General features: G+C 41.9%; 1 protein-coding gene across 1 annotated transcript in view; it reads right to left on the reverse strand.

Moving 5' to 3' along the window:
* Positions 1–3,090: 3,090 nt before the first annotated feature.
* Positions 3,091–19,489, reverse strand: part of LOC126260496 (ionotropic receptor 21a-like) — a 50,457-nt gene continuing 34,058 nt past the window's right edge. Inside the window, exon 3 of the mRNA XM_049957825.1 lies at positions 3,091–4,685. Coding sequence (XP_049813782.1) covers positions 3,091–4,685 — 1,595 coding nt within the window. The remainder of the gene's footprint in view (positions 4,686–19,489) is intronic.

Genomic DNA, 19,489 nt, shown 5'->3' on the forward strand with positions numbered 1-19,489 from the left:
GCTTCCGAAAAGTTAATCAAAATGTATTGTTGTCAGGATGTGACAATTCTGATAGAGAAACAGTCTTATCCTGACACAACTTGTTTCTTCTGGGACTGGAACCAGGTAGCGAGCTTTGCGTTTTTATGCTGATGTTGTTGCACATTCTGTATGCAGAGTATTGTGTGTATACGCTCTGCTACAGGGCACAGAGGTGAAGAGATAGGTAGAGGTCAGTTGTGTCTGAGTAGTACAAATAAAATCTCTGTCTGCTGGTTTCCATAGTTAACAGAGTCCTCAAGTGCAAGTTCATTACAACAACAGCATTTTAAATCCATAATGCACACGCCAAACACCATGGCAATGTCAATGAAGAGGTTTCTGTGTAGTACAGCAAAGTGCAAAGTGCATCGGTTGAGAGTATCTAACGATTAATATTTAATTGCGGAAAATTTCGAAAGTATTTAATAAAATGAAAATTATTTACTTTGGAAATTTTCAATGAAAGGCACTTTGAACATTGACAGTATTAAATGAAACTAACCTTGTCATGGAAATGCTCACTCATGGTAGTTATACATTAGGTGTCGAGAAACGTGTTCACGTCCAATTTATTTCACAACAGGCAGCTGATGAGTTCTGTAATTAGGCCGTGATAATGTCTTACCTGCAATGGACGTTCGTTTCTGTCCTGTATCAGCGTGACTGCCAATAGCAATGCTGTTGCGACATAACAAGCTGAAAGAGAAAAGCGCTGCGATGCTTGGTATAATTTGCCGTTTGTCAAGGAAAAGAACACCCTATCCACTTGTCATTCTACTCATTTGCTATCAGTGCACTTAGTTCTCATTGGATGTGTTCTAAATGTATGTCATTTAAGAAAAGGGAGAGGGTGATTACAAATGAAACATAAAATTAAATCGAAATTTATTTAATTTTCTCAAAATTGCAAATCTAGCATTTAAACTCCTTTTAACAAAATTACTCATCCCTTTTAACCCTACAATACACACCAAGTATTACTGAAGTATTAAATTGCTATCAGTTTTACTTTTAAATTATCATATCAAACTCTCATTTAAACTAAGAGACGTGCATTGGACATATGATTGATAAATCGTCTCCTTCACCTAACAGTCGAAATCACTGAACATTGAAAATCAGTAAATTACAATAATACTTAACTGTTCGCAAAGAAATGTGACAAACTTGTTTTGGTCGACGAGTCGTTTCTGCGTCACAATAAAAATTCCAAAACTCTTTCCTCCAATAATATTTAAATTCTTAGCTATTGTTCCTCAAAATTTCTCATTTTCAAAAGGAGACCACTTGCTCTGACACAGAGCTCGTCAGGTAAGCCAACCGATCAGCGTCACATTTCGCCCAAGACACGACTACAGCTGCCTCTCCCCCTATTGCTGTTCTATCTACCGTGTATTATTTTACTCAACGATGCGTTTCTTAATACTCAACGACAACGCACCATTTCATGTGTCCAAGCTTTACAAATGTATCTGTGAAAGGTAAAGTCTTTGCAATCGATCTGTTAGACAAATGACTGATAATCTCGTTCTGTGGAAAATTATGTCTCAGTAAATTGATACATTACCGATACAATTGACAAACTATTTTTATGAATAAAATTTCTTCGTGATGTGACAAACAGTGTGTTTCTCTGAGATTCCTCTACAATATGTGTGAAATTTATCTTTAAAATGTTCCTGTAGCATTTAAAGTAGGTGGCTTTCCCCTTATGAAAACCTTTCACGGTGCAGCTTCTACCTTCCATAAGACTCAGCATGAAGTAACTGACATTTTCCATGCCATATGGCACTAACATATTATCAAACTAAAGTCCAGTAACTCGTCATTCAGCAGTTGAAGAGGTTGCTTCCAGTTACAATAATGACTGATAGATAATATCATCGTCTAGAGGCGTTTGTTGTAGTCCAGGAATCAGAGTTTTGAAACTGTGCCTCTAACGAAGCAGGGTCACACTTCCTTTTCAAGTAGCTCTACACTTTCATTATCACCCACAGTACTCAGTTAGGTAATTCATTTTTATACAAATCATGTAACACAAATTACACTTCATTTAGCTGGTAATAAACTGAATAATTTTCAGTTTTAGACAAAGTTATATAAATAAAACAATGTTCAGTGTCACACTCAGTTTTATTCGATTCATTATGCAATTATGAAGCATCGTCATCTGTCGATTACATTGTGTTTTACATTGTTTGTTGCTTTACTTGAATACAAATGCAATAATTTCTTCTGGATCGGCTGTGTAACGGTAAGTTTCATGAATTCCTAGCAAAATACTACAGTTATTAACAGCAATAATGGACGATAAATCTGTATATACACACATACACGAGAACTTAAAGTGAGAGACAAGCATAATCCTACGGTAGCTATTTCAGCCTCCTATAAAGGTGTTAGACGTTGCAGCAAACTATTTCTGAGAAGACACGCACTACTTAATGTGTTCCTTTACATACATTTTTTTTTCATATTTCTTAGCTTGTTTGTAACATTACTGAAACATTAAAGCAATTTGTTATCATTTTTAATGCAAGCAGGATATGATCCAAAGGAATGTCGGAAATCCTAAATGTACAATATCGCGGAACATACGCAGACATTCTGCATATAATCCATTACTTTTAGAATAATTACAAATATTGTCTTTTGGATCAAGTAATCATTATTATTTTAGCGTCTCTTAAGTTTTTTTTTGAAAAAGTGTCTGACAGAAGTAATTCGTAATTTCTCACATACTAAATTCCGGTCATTCTGCTTTTCTTTATGTAAGTTTTTGTCATAGGATCATCGAAGGGCATTTGTTACTTTTCTGCAGAACTTTTCTCTATGTAAATTCTTGTCATATGATCATCATAGAGCACTTGTTACATTCCTGCGAAACGTTCGTGTTGTTCTGCATGTTTTCAGTTTTTTTCCGTAGATGTAAATTCAAATAATTACAGACTCTGTAGTGATTCTAAATATTAAAGCAGTTGCAATTAGATTCTCCAAATTATTACAATAAATAAATGGGAAAATAAAATGCTGCAATAACAGTTTGCACGTGAAAGTCGAAAGTCTCTTCTACGGACCTTGAAATAAACTGCCACTGCCGCGTTCCGGAGTTTGATAATTCTGACGTCTTCCAAGTTTTTTGTTTCCTTCATTTTTTGTGCTATCAGTGTTCATCTTCGTTCTTACATACTCGGTGAAGAAGAGGACAGAACTTAGGAAGTAACCAAGGAAGAGTAAGTAAAATGGCATCTGAAGATGGGACATAGTTATGCGTTCCGGATCAGCTTTTCCTTCACGGTTACTAATAAGCAGAAGGTCTCCCGCTGCTATCGATTCGTCCAGCGTATTTTGCTGCCACTTTTTGTAAAGCCCGGCTTCTACGATGCGCCTTATCAGCGAGTCGAATCTAGGCTGTAGCGGGGAATACTTCTGAGTAGCAAAAGCAACAACTGCAGGCAGAGGACACTCCTTCGTCAAATGCAGTAACGGGAAACCGTTTCTCACGTAATGTCTACTTCGTATCAAAAATTGGCCGACGTATGCGTTCACCAAAGCACACGTGCCGCCATCACTCTGGATTTTCTCTGGGTATCCCTCCATGTCAATGTCAGGTATGAGATTACTGTTGAGTGCATCTATCACGGGGTTCCCCGTGTCTAGTTTGAAAACGGGCAGCAGCTCCGGATGTATGAGGATCTTTAAGCCCGATCTGGACAACTGTTCCATCGTGTCGATGTCTGGCATGTACTTTGGAATTGTGAGGTAGCTCGTCAGCGATCCCTGAAACGTGTTAGTGATTATGAGACTGAAGAACGTCCACATGACGAACAGTATGCGCTCGCGGCCAACGGATGGAAGCGATGGTACAGCTACTGACAGAAACACAGAAAATATTTTAAGAAAGCTAGTAATGTACACGCACGCAAACTTTTCTGCCCTTGATGAATCACTGCCAAAGCGACGAATTAAACTCCAGAAAAAAGCTGTAAATGGCATACTTAAAAGAATTGTCATCCAGGCTATTGTGGCAAACGGCAGAATAATGTTGAGGTACTGAGGAATACGAGATGACTTATTCACAAGGATGCACAGGTCTTCTTTGTCGTGAGGGTAAGTGTACCCGTGGACTTTCAGTCTCTCAACAATTATGTACCGAGTATTTGGTGCGATGTCTGCTCTTTCAAACATGACGTCGCCATCCGTTCCGGTGTTAACAGTACCGTTCCATTTCCCAAAGCCTGACCCGTCATTTGGCAACATCACAAGAGTTGCATTCATGTATTTCGCCAACGTTTCTGTCATCTGGGCGTCGCAGCCACGAAATTTAGAAACGGTGGTATTGTCTTCAATCGCGCTGGGGTTTACAGTAAACATTGAGGCGCGAACATCGTTGCCGTTAAGATTCATGAATTTTTCGTAATAAATGTTATTCATGTCTTCGATCTCTAATAGTGTTGGGGTGTAAGAGTCGCTCCATATGCTATCTTTAACCAAAAAAGGATCATAAGTCAGAACACTTGTAGAAGAATAGTTCATTTCTCTACATGTAACTGCCACGACAATGTTTAAAATTTTCTTTTTCCAACACAGTTTAAAAATTTCTGCAATTTCTTCTTTAAAGTTAACACTACACACATCGTCACCAACCAGAAGGAACTTTGCAGCTGGGTTCCAAAGTGACAGATGTTGTAATAATTGGAAACATTCATTGAACACACTTTCCGAAAAATCTTCAGCAGTTAATATGTAAACATCTGGCTTTGAATAATTAGCTTGGTTTTCGCTAGAGTTCACCAAAGGAATTATTTCTGAATCGGGGGGTAAATACGTAACTGTCAATGACGCATTGCTGTTGAAACCGTCAGTAATATGAGAAATGATATGGCCAGCTATCTGGCTAGTGTTCAAGCCTTGTCTCATTAAAAGAACGTGACTGTGTTTGTTGAAGAATCTCGAAGAAATTTTTTTCACTATCTGTAATAATTGTTGCGTTGTACTTCTTCCGTCTTCCAGTTCAATGAAGTGTGTGCGTGGGGGCCAGGGTATTTTGGCTTCGATCAGCGATGGTGCAGAAAGCAGAAAAGCAATCAAGATTCTTCCTATAGTCTGCATGCCCTGTTAAAGAAGGGAAAGGAATAACATCATTAAACTTCACAACGGAATACTAACAAAGTCTGCCACTTACAATGCAAGTTTACCGAGTTGTGAAACTGGATTTATTTGACTATTTGTACTGACCAGATTAATGCTTCCCTCACATATACCTAACGATTCTTCATATTTTATTACTACACTCATCATGACACATGTTACAAGCTGCCTTACATTTAATATGAGATCTAATCTTAAAAACAGTTATGATATAAACAGTAAAATTGGAATGGCTCTAATGGAATAAACAGTTATGTTTGCTTGTGAACAAAAATAATAGAGATAATGCACAGGAAGTAAGAGTCGGACGATAGCCGTATGTCGTGGCAGTAATAGATATAAGAGAAGAGGTGGGACAGAGGCAGATATATGTAGGAAAGATGCAGAAAACAACTTACGAAGAAACGAAGAAAAAAATTATGTGTCGCCACTAACAGAAACACTGAGATATCAGGGTGAGTTAAATGAAAAAATTAAATATTTTTAAAAATATTATTTATTGTGCAGAAGTGGTACAAAGCTTTATCACTTTTCAACATAATCTCCCCGACGCTCAATGCAAGTCCTCCAGCGCTTACAAAGTGCATAAATTCCTTTAGAAAAAAAATCATTTGGTAGTCCACGCAACCACATATGCACCACGTGGCGTACATCTTCATCAGAACGCAACTTCTTTCCTCCCACTGCGTCTTTGAGTGGTCCAAACATACGGAAATAACTTGGGGCAAGGTCTGGTGAGTATGGTGGATGAGGAAGACACTCAAAATGCAGATTTATTATTGTTGCAGCTGTTGTACAGGCAGTGTGGGGCCTTCCATTGTCATGTTGCAAAAGGACACCTGCTGACAGCAATCCACGTCGCTTTGATTTGATTGCAGGCCGCAGATGATTTATTAGGAGATCTGTGTATAATGCACTGGTGACAGTGGTCCCTCTAGGCATGTAATGTTCCAAAATGACGCCTTTTTCGTCCCAAAAGAGAGTCAGCCTACTGATTGTTCTGCTCGAAACTTCTTTGGTTTTGGTGATGAGGAATGGCGCCATTCCTCGCTCGCTCTCTTCGTTTCCGGTTGGTGGAAGTGAGCCCAAGTTTCGTCCCCAGTAACGATTCCTACAAGGAAGCCATCACCTTCTCGTTCAAAGCGCCGAAGAAGTTGTTCACAAGCATCAATGCGTCGTTCTCTAATTTCAGGAGTCAGCTGCCGTGGCACCCATCTTGCAGACACTTTGTGAAACTGGAGCACACCATGCACAATGTTGCGTGCTGACCCATGACTAGTCTGTAAACATGCTGCAATGTCATTCAGTGTCACTCGGCGTTTTCCTTCACTATGGCTTCAACTGCTGCAATGTTCTGTGGAGTCACAACATCACCGCACTGAACCTTCATTCGTCGATGAGTTTCAATAGGTTTCACACTTTCACTACGCAGAAACCGAATAACAGAACGCTGTTCCTCCCTGGTGCAAGTCGCAAGTGGGGCGGCTGATACTGCGACGGTATGTGTGCATCTGCACTATGCTGCCACCTACAGGTCATTCTGCACGTTTTTTGTAGCACGCTTACCAGCTTACAGGATAATGGCGCGAAATTTCGATTTGTTAATACAAATTTAAGGTTTTCATTTGACTCACCCTCGTATAACGAAGCGTAACTGGAAAAAGTAACGAGGTTGTGCTTCACCGTTTGACAGAGTAAAATGGTGAGCCGTTCACGTTAATTTTCAGAGAAACATATTAATAATAACAAAAGGAAGTCGCTTTTTCTTAACATCTACTGTGTATTGACATAAACGCCTGGAGCCGGGTAGTTTCAGTCTGAGGCAGACTTGTATTTGTTGCTGTCTGTGGGCCTGTTATTAACATTACAGATCATGTTTGCAAGATGTTTAAACTTTGTTACGTGGTCTGACTGGTAACAAGGTTCTGTTTCACTAGTGCGCTACTAGTGATAATAATACAACAATACGATTACATAATAGTACTAACATTGTGTATTACCGCTATTTGTTCGCAACGTCCTCGACCAGGGTTCACTAGTTCTGGATGGACAGAAGTCGGTCGACTTCGGTCGCTAACGTTTCGTGTCCTTCCGTTGCCAACATGGCGATTTAACAAGTACCCATGTGTACCATGGCCGTTATGAGGTGTCTGTCCAGTCGCGCATTGCCAAAGCAAAAAGCACATGCGTAGTTCCAGCTCTGTGTGACGAACGCGTGTCTTCATCCCGTTGCAACTCTTTACCCCTTCAGCTGTTGATGTTTTGGGTGTCGCGCCACAGCCCCTGAGAATTCGTTCAGGACGTTTTGAACGAACTACATTAATATCAATGGAGACAAATATATGTATGTATTGGATACAGATAAGAAAGGGGAAAATTAGAAGAAGAATACACTAAACATGTGAAATATAAAAATAATAAGCATTATAGAGGCTGACAGCAGCCACAGAGTGGAAGTTTAAGATTGTTTTCCTTTTACGTGCAAGTATCGCTAGGACGTAGATAAGAAGAAATGAAGGTTAGAGTGAAACAGGACGTCGACAACGTCACCAGAGACGAAGTACAAACTCGGATAATGGAAGGACAGAGAAGGAAATCGGCCGTGCCCTCTCAACCGAACCATCACGGCATTCGCCTTATGCGACTTAAGAAAAAAAAAAAAGTACGGAAAACCTAAGTCTGGGTGGCCAGACAGGGATTTGAACAATCGTCCTCCCGAATGCGAGTGCAGTATGCTAACTACTGTGCCACCTCGCTTGGTGAAACAAGATAAGTGAGACACTGTATCGCAGTTATGATGCAATGATAGATAATTGATCTGTGATGGGAGACATTCAGAGGCACTACCACTGAGAAGCTAGTGGCGCAGGCAGACCGAATGGTTTGACGCATGTAACGATACAATACACTTGTAAGTAGACTGTTTAGGTTTTATGTTGGTAACGTCACGTAGCGCTCTGTATGAAAAGCACAGTCTGTGACTGGGTGGCATTGTTGAAATATTCGCAATTGTAGTGTTGGGCAGTTGGATGCGAACAGCGCGTATTGTTGCGCAGTTGGAGGTGAGCCGCCAGCAGTGGTGGATGTGGGATGAGAGATGGCAGAATTTTGAGAGCGGACGATCTGGACGTGTGTCCATCAGAAAGAGTAAATTTGTAATATGGACTTGACTAATGTCTGAAGTAGTGCTGGAGGGAACTGACACCATGAATCCTGCAGGGTTGTCCACAAATCCGTAGAAGTACGAGGGCATGGGGATCTCTTCTGAACAGCACGATGCAAGGCATCCCGGATGTGCCCAATGTGGTTCATGTCTGGGGTATTTGGTGAGCAGCGGAAGTGTTTAAACTCAGGAGAGTGTTCCTAGAGCCGCACTGCAGCAATCCTGACGTGTGGGGTGTCGCATTGTCCCGCTGGAATTGCCCAAGTCCGCCGGAATGCACAATGGACACGAATGGATGCAGGTGTAGTATGTGTCCCCTGTCAGAGTCATATCTAGACATATCAGTGGACTTATATCACTCCAACTGCACACGCCCCACACTATTTCAGAGCTCCATCAGCTTGAACAGTCCTCTGCTGACATAAAGGGTCCATGGATTCATGAGGTTCTCTCCATATCCTTTCACATCCATCCACTCGATACAATTTGAAACGAGACTCGTCTGACCAGGTAACATGTTTCCAGTCATCAACAGTCCGATGTAAGTGTTGACGGGCCCAGGCGAGGCTTAAAGCTCTATGTTGTGCAGTTGTGAAGGGTACACGAGTGGGTCTTCGGTTCCGAAAGCCCGTATCCATGACGTTTCGTTGAATGGTTCGCATGCTGACACCTGCTGATGGCTCAGTACTGAAATCTGCAGCAATTTGCGAAAGGGTTGCACTTCTGTCAGGTTGAACGATTGCTGCAGTCGTCGTTGGCCCCGTTCTTGCAGGATCTTTTTCCGGCCGCAGCGATGTCGGAGATCTGAAGCTTTACCGGAGTCCTGAATCACGGTGCACTCGTGAAATGGTCGTACGGAAAAATCCCCACTTCATCGCTACCTCAGAGATGCTGAGTCCCATCGCTCGTTCGCCGACTATAACACCACGTTCAGACTCACTTAAATCTTGCTTACCTGCCATTGTAGCAGCAGTAACCGATCTAAGAACTGCTCCAGACACTTGTGTTATAAAGGCGTTATCTTCCGCAGCGCCGTATTCTGCCTGTTTACATATCTCTGTATTTGAATACGCATGCGTATACCAGTTTCTTTGACGCTTCAGTGTATGACCACCACTTGCTACAAAGACTAGCACCTGATCACCAACATAAAAATATAGTTGGTGGGAAAAATTAAACTAGCTGTTATAATGGTTTACAACAAGAGTGAGCGCGATCGACCTTTGCTAATGCACATCACGCCTTTTATTCTCTACAGATACTATTTTGCGCCATTTTTCCACTAACTCTTGCACTTCAGAGTTTTATGTAGGTTTTCCCAAAACAGTCTTAAACCCTCGTGAAAGCAGCTCAGAGAATGTTTGCCGCGAATTATGCTTCGCATAGCACTCAGCAGTAAAAACGGATTATTTTATCGTGAACACTATATGCTGCAGTCAACTGGTCACTAACTCCTTCATTTCTGCGTACGTGTATATACAGGGTGTTTCAAAAATGACCGGTATATTTGAAACGGCAATAAAAACTAAACGAGCAGCGATAGAAATACACCGTTTGTTGCAATATACTTGGGACAACAGTACATTTTCAGGCAGACAAACTTTCGAAATTACAGTAGTTACAATTTTCAACAACAGATGGCGCTGCGGTCTGGGAAACTCTCTAGTACGATATTTTCCACATATCCACCATGCGTAGCAGTAATATGGCGTAGTCTCTGAATGAAATTACCCGAAACCTTTGACAACGTGTCTGGCGGAATGGCTTCACATGCAGATGAGATGTACTGCTTCAGCTGTTCAATTGTTTCTGGATTCTGGCGGTACACCTGGTCTTTCAAGTGTCCCCACAGAAAGAAGTCACAGGGGTTCATGTCTGGCGAATAGGGAGGCCAATCCACGCCGCCTACTGTATGTTTCGGATAGCCCAAAGCAATCACACGATCATCGAAATATTCATTCAGGAAATTAAAGACGTCGGCCGTGCGATGTGGCCGGGCACCATCTTGCATAAACCACGAGGTGTTCGCAGTGTCGTCTAAGGCAGTTTGTACCGCCACAAATTCACGAAGAATGTCCAGATAGCGTGATGCAGTAATCGTTTTGGATCTGAAAAATGGGCCAATGATTCCTTTGGAAGAAATGGCGGCCCAGACCAGTACTTTTTTAGGATGCAGGGACGATGGGACTGCAACATGGGGCTTTTCGGTTCCCCATATGCGCCAGTTCTGTTTATTGACGAAGCCGTCCAGGTAAAAATAAGCTTCGTCAGTAAACCAAATGCTGCCCACATGCATATCGCCGTCATCAATCCTGTGCACTATATCGTTAGCGAATGTCTCTCGTGCAGCAATGGTAGCGGCGCTGAGGGATTGCCGCGTTTGAATATTGTATGGATAGAGGTGTAAACTCTGGCGCATGAGACGATACATGGACGTTGGCGTCATTTGGACCGCAGCTGCAACACGGCGAACGGAAACCCGAGGCCGCTGTTGGATCACCTGCTGCACTAGCTGCGCGTTGCCCTCTGTGGTTGCCGTACGCGGTCGCCCTACCTTTCCAGCACGTTCATCCGTCACGTTCCCAGTCCGTTGAAATTTTTCAAACAGATCATTTATTGTATCGCTTTTCGGTCCTTTGGTTACATTAAACCTCCGTTGAAAACTTCGTCTTGTTGCAACAACACTGTGTTCTAGGCGGTGGAATTCCAACACCAGAAAAATCCTCTGTTCTAAGGAATAAACCATGTTGTCTACAGCACACTTGCACGTTGTGAACAGCACACGCTTACAGCAGAAAGACGACGTACAGAATGGCGCACCCACAGACTGCGTTGTCTTCTATATCTTTCACATCACTTGCAGCGCCATCTGTTGTTGAAAATTGTAACTAATGTAATTTCGAAAGTTTGTCCGCCTGAAAATGTACTGTTGTCCCAAGCATATTGCAACAAACGGTGTATTTCTATCGCTGCTCGTTTAGTTTTTATTGCCGTTTCAAATATACCGGTCATTTTTGAAACACCCTGTACATCCTGCTCCGACGTTCTCCAGGTTCGGTCGACGTGTATACGTGCACCGCTTGGGTTTTTCTACAGTGCTGTTGACGTCGGTCTGTGTCCTGAGCCGCCGACCTCTCAATGCTGCTGACGAATTACTTCCATACCACGGAGAACAAGGAAGTTTCCAGCATTTGTTATATAACGTCTGTGTCTCTTTTGGTGTTACAATTTGCAAGAAACCTTGTTTCGATATCTTGAACCGTTCATGAAATACGAAGATTGTCACGACCACATAAATCGTCATTCCCAGGCACGGAAACGGGCGCGTTGCGTGTCACCGTTCATCGGATATAAAAATCAATAACTCTAGAACGAAATGAGGTAACATTCTTCTCTCAATTTTAAATAAAATTGCGATAGCGTACCCACATTTTATATACTGCAATGTATGAACTAAAATCAACCACACATAACGTTCACGCAATGCGTTTTTACCTCAGTAAACCCTTTAAAATAGTGTGCAATGTATTAATTAATTTGATGCACCGCTACGATTAGTAGGGAAAAGAAAATCAGTCCTTTACCAAGTTAAGATATCAGACTGTAAGATGTGCGAAAACCGATTTATTGTCAGTGAAAAGGTTTCTTAAAATACACTGAAGAACCAAAGAAATTTGTACATCTGCCTAATGTCGTGGAGGGCCTTCACGAGCTCGCAGAAGTGCCACAACACGACGTGGCATGGACTCAACCAATATCTGAAGTAGTGCTGGAGGGAACTGACACAATGAATCCTGCAAGGTTGTCCTTAAATCCGTAACAGTACGACGGGGTGGAGATCTCTTCTGAACAGCACGTTGCAACGTGTACCAGACATGCTCAATAATGTTTGGTGGCCAGTGGAATGTTCCTGGAGCTACTTTGTAGCAGCTCTGGACGTGTGTGGTGTCGCATTGCCCAAGTCCGCCTGAATGCACAATGGACATGAATGAATGCAACTGATCAGACTGGATGCTTACGTACGTGTCACCTGCCAGAGGACGGCGGTTCAATCCCGCGTCCGCCCATCCTGATTTAGGTTTACCGTGATTTCCCGAAATCGCTTCAGGCACATGCCGGGTTGGTTCCTTTGGCAGGGCACGGCCAAGTTCCTTCACCATCCTTCCCTAATCCAATGAGACCGATGACCTCGCTGTTTGGTCTCTTCCCCAAAATCAGTCCAATCCAGCTGCACACGCCTCACACCATTACAGAGCCTCCACCAGCTTGAACGGTCTCCTGCTGACGTGCGGGGTCCATGGATTCATGAGGTTGTCTCCATATCCGTACTCGTCCATCAGCTACATACAATCTGAAACAAGACTCGTCCGACTAGGCAACATATTTCCAGTCATCACCAGCCCAATGTCGGTGTTGAAGGAACCAGGCAAGCCGTAAAGCTTTGAGTGGTGCAGTCATCAAGGGTACACGAGTGGGCCTTCGGCTCCTAAAGCCCATATCGAGGTTGTTTCGTTGAATGGTTCACGCGCCGGCCGTTGTAGCCGAGCGGTGCTTGGCGTTTCAGCCCGGAACCGCGCGACTGCTATGGTCGCAGGTTCGAATCCTGCCTCGGGCATTGATGTGTGTAATGTCCTTAGGTTAGTTAGGTTTAAGTAGTTCTAAGTTCTAGGGGACTGCCGCGCGGGATTAGCCGAGCGGTCTTAGGCGCTGCAGTCATGGACTGTGCGGCTGGTCCCGGCGGAGGTTCGAGTCCTCCCTCGGGCACGGGTGTGTGTTGTTTGTCCTTAGGATACTTTAGGTTAAGTAGTGTGTAAGCTTAGGGACTGATGACCTTAGCAGTTGAGTCCCATAAGATTTCACACACATTTGTACCAAAAAACGTTCTAGCGGACTGATGACCTCAGATGTTAAGTTCCATAGTGCTCAGAGCCATTTGAATCATTTTGTAGCTCTGGAAACCCTGTGGCCACTACCGGGAGGGTCGAACTTGCAGCCAAAGCACATCTGCTTGGCCTTTTCGTGTGTGGTGGTGTTAGGCAGCACAAGTGTTGGATATTAGCGGAATTTAGTGAAGTTTTATATGTGTGCATACACGTCTATAGCAACACCCTTACATGGATTTCCTGCTGCTTTTACATGTTCCACAGTAATGTCAAAGTGTTCAACTTCTTTTAGGCTATGTCATAGTGCGTCAGCCATTGTTTTTAACACAGTTCAAATGGTTCAAATGGCTCTGAGCACTATGGGACTCAACTGCTGAGGTCATTAGTCCCCTAGAACTTAGAACTAGTTAAACCTAACTAACCTAAGGACATCACAAACATCCATGCCCGAGGCAGGATTCGAACCTGCGACCGTAGCGGTCTTGCGGTTCCAGACTGCAGCGCCTTTAACCGCACGGCCACTTCGGCCGGCTTTTAACACAGTGATAATGATGATCTAGAAGTGTGGGCACTTAGAATATTAGAAGAAAAGTGACAAAATTGTATCAAATTGGCCCCAAAACTGTGAAACATTGCCACAAATAGCAATGGGATGTAGACGTACAATAAAGTTTAAAAGTTAAAGTCTTGGAAAACCAAGACCTCGTTTTTGGGATATCAACTATAGCAATTAATATAAGAGTGACCTAAATATAGAGGCAGCCATATTTTGACAGTGGGTATTAAATAATATGAGTGATGTAAATATAGAGGCAGCTGGTTTTAGATAGTGGTCATAAAGTTATTGACAGAAAAAAATTGCATCAGAAAAAAATAATCACTGTGGAGTAACTAAATTTTGGGAATACAATAGTCTAAGCAACATATTTAAATGATTAACACTGTAAAATCACAGGTTAATGTAAGTGCGAGATAAGCCATTGTAAATGTGGAATGCTGGTACATTAATAATCCATGAAACTGCCAGAACGTTCAGTGCAAACACGCAAGCGTGCGTGCTTTGTGTTGTACAGCTGACGGCTGTCAGTTTGTGGGATGGAGTTTCATGCCCGTTGCACTTTTTCGGTCAGTACAGGGATGACCAATGCTGGTTGTGATGACACTGGAGTTGTCGTCCGATGATGTCCCATGTGTGCTCGATGGAAGACAGATCTGGTGATCAAGCAGGCCAACACAACATATTGATACACTGTATAGCATGCTGAGTTGCAACAGAACTATGCGGGCGAGTGGTGTCCGGTTGGAAAACACCCCCTGGAATGCTGTTCACAAATGGCAGCTCAAGAGATCGAATCGCCAGATTGACACACAGTTTGCAGCCAGGGTGCGTGGGTTAACCACAAAAGTGCTCCTGCTGTCGTACGAATTCGCACCCCACACCGTAACCCCAAGTGTAGGTCCAATGTGTCTAGCACGGAAACAGGTTGGTTGCAGGTCCTCAACTGACCTCCTTCTAACCAACACACGACCGTCAGTGGCACCGAAGCAGAACCAGATTTCATCAGAAAACACAACAGACCTCCACCAACAGTCCGTTGTATAAGTGTGGTGCCAACTGCCGCTGTTATTGCTGTTGTAGATGCAGTATGATGTGTTAGAGCCATAAGCCAAACACAATGGTCCTCCCTGTTGATAGTGCCACGTGGCCATCGAGCCCTCTCTTCTTGCGACGATGCATTCAGGTGATCGTCGTTGCCAGCAGTAATCTACTGTGGCTTCATTCCTGCTAAGCCATTCAGCAGTATCGCAGAAGGAACATTCAGCTTCTCGTAGCTCTGTTACACAACCTCGTTCAATCTTAGTGAGGTGTTGATAATGGTGCCTTTTTCGCCTTAAAGACATTCTTCACTAACATCAACGCTTAAGTCTAACCTCAGAGGTAACTAATGCTAACGACGGTTACAGCGTGTATTTAAAGTAAAACTAATTCACATCCTCACAGAGGCACCACTCTTATGCTACAGGCGCGAAATTTGAATAGACATCATTTTTCAGATGTAGAAACACACCTGCTAACTTTCCTTTACGTCACGCAACTCCTTCTTGGTGTTACGATCTTGTTTCCGTCTGTGTTAATTAAGGTAAGTGGGAAAATATTCTGTTTCATAAATAGTATTCAAAAATGGTTCAAATGACTCTGAGCACTATGGGACTTAACTTCAGAGGTCATCATTCCCCTAGAACTTAGGACTACTTAAACCTAACTAACCTAAGGACATCACATAAATAGTATTAATTAAGATACAGATAACATACATTATAATCACAAGCTAAGTGGGTAATATAGGTGACCACCGTAGGCGTTAGGCCATAGGATAATGCTGCCTTTGAATTTCCCGTCTTTTTTTTTTTTTTTCAACCAATAAGAAAATAGGAGTGGTAGAGACCCGTGGAGGGGAGGTTCCAGGTGTCAACTGAAAGAGATAAGACGGATAAACATCCGGGACTAAAATAAAAAAATAACAAGGCCACTAGGGGATGGTTTCTTTACATTCGGGTCATAAATTACATTTGCATAAACGTAACAAAGATGTCATTGTTTATATCAGGAAGACCACATGTGCCTGATTTCTTTACATAAGGCCTAATTCCTTGTCATTGTGTACATAAGAAGAATACTCGGCTGTTTCAGCCAGAAAGCACTCAGACCCTTCTACTATCGCCCGGTTGTGAAAGGATAATTTTAGTTTGAGTGAGGAACAAAATGAGTTGAGGGTTGCCAGAAGGGCAGAAACCTCATCGCTGCTAGTCCATCTACCCCACTACTGGACTTCCCTGTGTTAATTTTGATCTCACTGTTTCGTAATAAAACCGGAGAAGACATCGGGGTTTTTCTTTGAAAGGCGCTAAGATCTTGGTTAAATGGTTGGAGGACCGATTACAGAGTCTAATATGGTTAAACTCGGCAGGCAATGCGCGTATGTACATATAATATCTAGAGTAGCTAAGTGACGTGGAAACTACCGTGGATTTACAAAGTGGATTGTTTGAACACTTTCAATCAAACTGCAACACTAACCTACACAGGTAATTACTTAAACATCTTGATAAATCATAGGAAAGGGTACCGAGGAATTTGCAGACCATATTCGCAAAGTTAATAAGAAAATACACTCCTTATCAGGAAATGTATAAGTGGATCAGACAGCAGTCCAAGAATGCGAGCAACACGCTCTGGACGCATTTCTGTGCAAATTACCAGGTGAGGTGTCGAGGAAAGTGCGAATGGGTTACCCCAACGTCTGGCAGATAACCTTCCATTATTAATCTGGCAGGGGTAGAACCCATCACACGGCTCTGAGAATATGAAGTGACTTGCTAGCACTACCACATCAAGATTGCAGAGCGTCACTGTGTGAGAACTGTGGTCAGGTGGACATTGCTGAGGTCCACATATAGCAGACTACCTGGCAGCATGCATGTATAAAATGCACATGGAAGTGCTGTAACCTCTGCTTTGTGCTTCTGGTAAATATAGCCACTGGCCAGCACTGGCAGGCTTTCGTGTGAATGGCGGAATAAGATGTTGGCGAGAGAAATTTTTATTAGTGCCAGTTATTAGTCGCTTTTTTTTTTTTTTTTTTTTTTTTTTTTGTCTGACATTATAGGTCCTCGCTGCACATTTAATAGAGTAGGTGGAAACGTTGTAAACTCACTGGGGTCTTCAACGGTTACTTTTACCTTGGCCCATCCTAACTTCCAGGTTTAGATTGAAGTACTTCTTATTCTTGGCTTAGATTCTCTCTCTCTGGCTTTGCATTACGAAGTAGCTGACGCGAAGTGACACACTTTGGATATCAAATAGACGCAAGATCTTGTGAAAGACTTACAGTCATAAGCAAACCGCGATCATGGTCACTCACGTTCTGCTGGACATGGAATTTGCAGGTGTAGGAGAACTTGCAAGTTGCCGTAACGAAGAAATAGGTATCAAGAGAATCTTTTGTGTATTGTATGTGTGGCTTCTAGCGCGAAGAAACCAGGTATTATTCAACAGTTATGGAAGTTACTATGAGCGTATCTTATATCTACATATGTTGAATGTAAACTTCACTCAATAACTCATAAAAGGAAGAATCTTAAGACAAAAGTTTCTCGGGACTTTTGGTATGAGGAATTGTCACCCATAGTTTTGAAAAATATTTCAGATAAACTTCGTATTAATAATCTGATATAAACATTACATAATTTTATAAATCATCAGGTTGACTAAATTCTCCAATATGAAGAAACCGAAATAAAATGTTTCATAAGTTGAAGCGATTCTAAAAGCTGTTTTTCAAACTGGAAGGCAAAATTAATGTGAAATATAAAATAAGCAGTTTATTTTCTTTTAACAAAAGTAGCAGTCCAGGTTTCAGTAAGCATTATCTTTCATTTCGGCTGTCGGTTTCGCTCCTGTATACCATTCTCCGACAAAAATTCCAGATGTCGTGAGAGCCTGAATTAAAAACATAATATACTGTCATTTGCACTGCTACTTTTGTTCTAAATTAAATAGGATTGCTGTGATCTGTAATCATGTCAACCTTTTTCTAATACACTAATTATTTGTTGTTGAGGAGGACAAGACCTGATTTAAATGAATGTTCGGTATCTGGATCTTACAGATAGTCGAAATGACTCTCTCATACATCTCTAAAGAGGTCTTGCGTTACTTCAGATTTTGACGATGTAGTTCTAGTCAACTAGTGTTGATTTCTCAGTTTGACTAATTTAACTAATGTAAACGTGTTTGTTTTTGACTTACTGCGAATAAGCTCCTTTTATGTCAGGTTTATGCAGTAAATACGTCACTCAGAATAGATACCATCAGCTTTTCTCGTGACATAGATTTTACAGCGTTGCACTGCATCACATCAAACGTGAGACACTGCCAATCTGAAAAAAAATTAAAATTCATTTAGACGTCTGCAAAAAGAACAGCCTAGGAAAAGTAGAAAATGCTTTAATAAAATATACACCTACAAAGCTGAGAACTGTAGGCCCTACTAAAACGATGTTCTAACTTAAAATAATAAGAAACAATCGGTTTCGGGTCGTTTAACTTTGGTATTAAGGATAGTATTGAAATGACAATAAAATGGATTGGAGATATCCGTCACCTTTTTATAATACTTTCTGCAAGACATGTAAATTTTTGTGTACGTGTCATACATTATTTAAGTTCAAGTAGGTCTCTTCCCAGCAAGTCCTTCATCTGTAATAGCATCGATTTTTTAAATACAAATGGTTTTATTCACTTTACAGGAGATTACAAGTGACAGTGAAAAATCGAGAGCTGCATTAGTTCTATTAAGCTGAAAGCTTCACTTCATTGAAAATATTGTAGCCAGCATTTCTGAATTTTTTATCGCGTCACGTTTTGTCAATGACTGCCTGTTACTTTACTGTGAATTTAAGTTCACTGTTAGAGTAGTTTCCCAACCAAGTCCTATAATCGTGTTGTGATCTGTCTGTTACGCCTCTGCGTCATTTTCGAATAGCCTTTATTAGTGTCTGACACAAGAATATACAAACACTTACTCTCAGAATGAATTAATTGTTTTTATAATTTTCTACAAGCAAAAAAAAAAAAAAAAAAAGGTTCAAAAGGCTCTGAGCACTATGGGACTTAACTGCTGAGGTCATCAGTCCCCTAGAACTTAGAACTACTTAAACCTAACTAACCTAAGGACATCACACACATCCATGCCCGAGGCAGGATTCGAACCTGCGACCGTAACGGTCGCGCGGTTCCAGACTGTGGCGCCTAGAACCGCTCAGCCACCCCGGCCGGCTTCTACAAGCATAAAATTTTATCTACAGACTATTTTGCTTCTTTTAACATAAGTTTGTTCGTTCTGTGGACGAAACCAGCCATTTACTCAAGCTACCTCATTTGATTACGGTCTGTGGTTACGAAGGAAGGAAGATTACCGATGACGCGCTTTTTACAGGCACGATGCAAATGCGCTCAGGGCAAGAAAATGGGAGGAAATCATCGATAACCTCTTCTAAAGAACTATCTCGGTATTCAGCTTAAGCTCTTTTTCGAATCATCATCCCGCCATGAATTCCTCTCTTGTGCTAAACTCTTCGTCTCGGAGTAGCACCTGCACAATACTTCCTTAATTATTTGTTGAAAGTATTTCAGTCACTGTCTTCCGCTGTTCCCTCTAGTACCATGGAAGCTGTTCCCTGGTGCCCCGTGTAATATCATTTTGTCTCT

Source organism: Schistocerca nitens, chromosome 5 (assembly GCF_023898315.1).
Source record: "Schistocerca nitens isolate TAMUIC-IGC-003100 chromosome 5, iqSchNite1.1, whole genome shotgun sequence".
In the NCBI taxonomy this organism is placed as follows: domain Eukaryota; kingdom Metazoa; phylum Arthropoda; class Insecta; order Orthoptera; family Acrididae; genus Schistocerca; species Schistocerca nitens.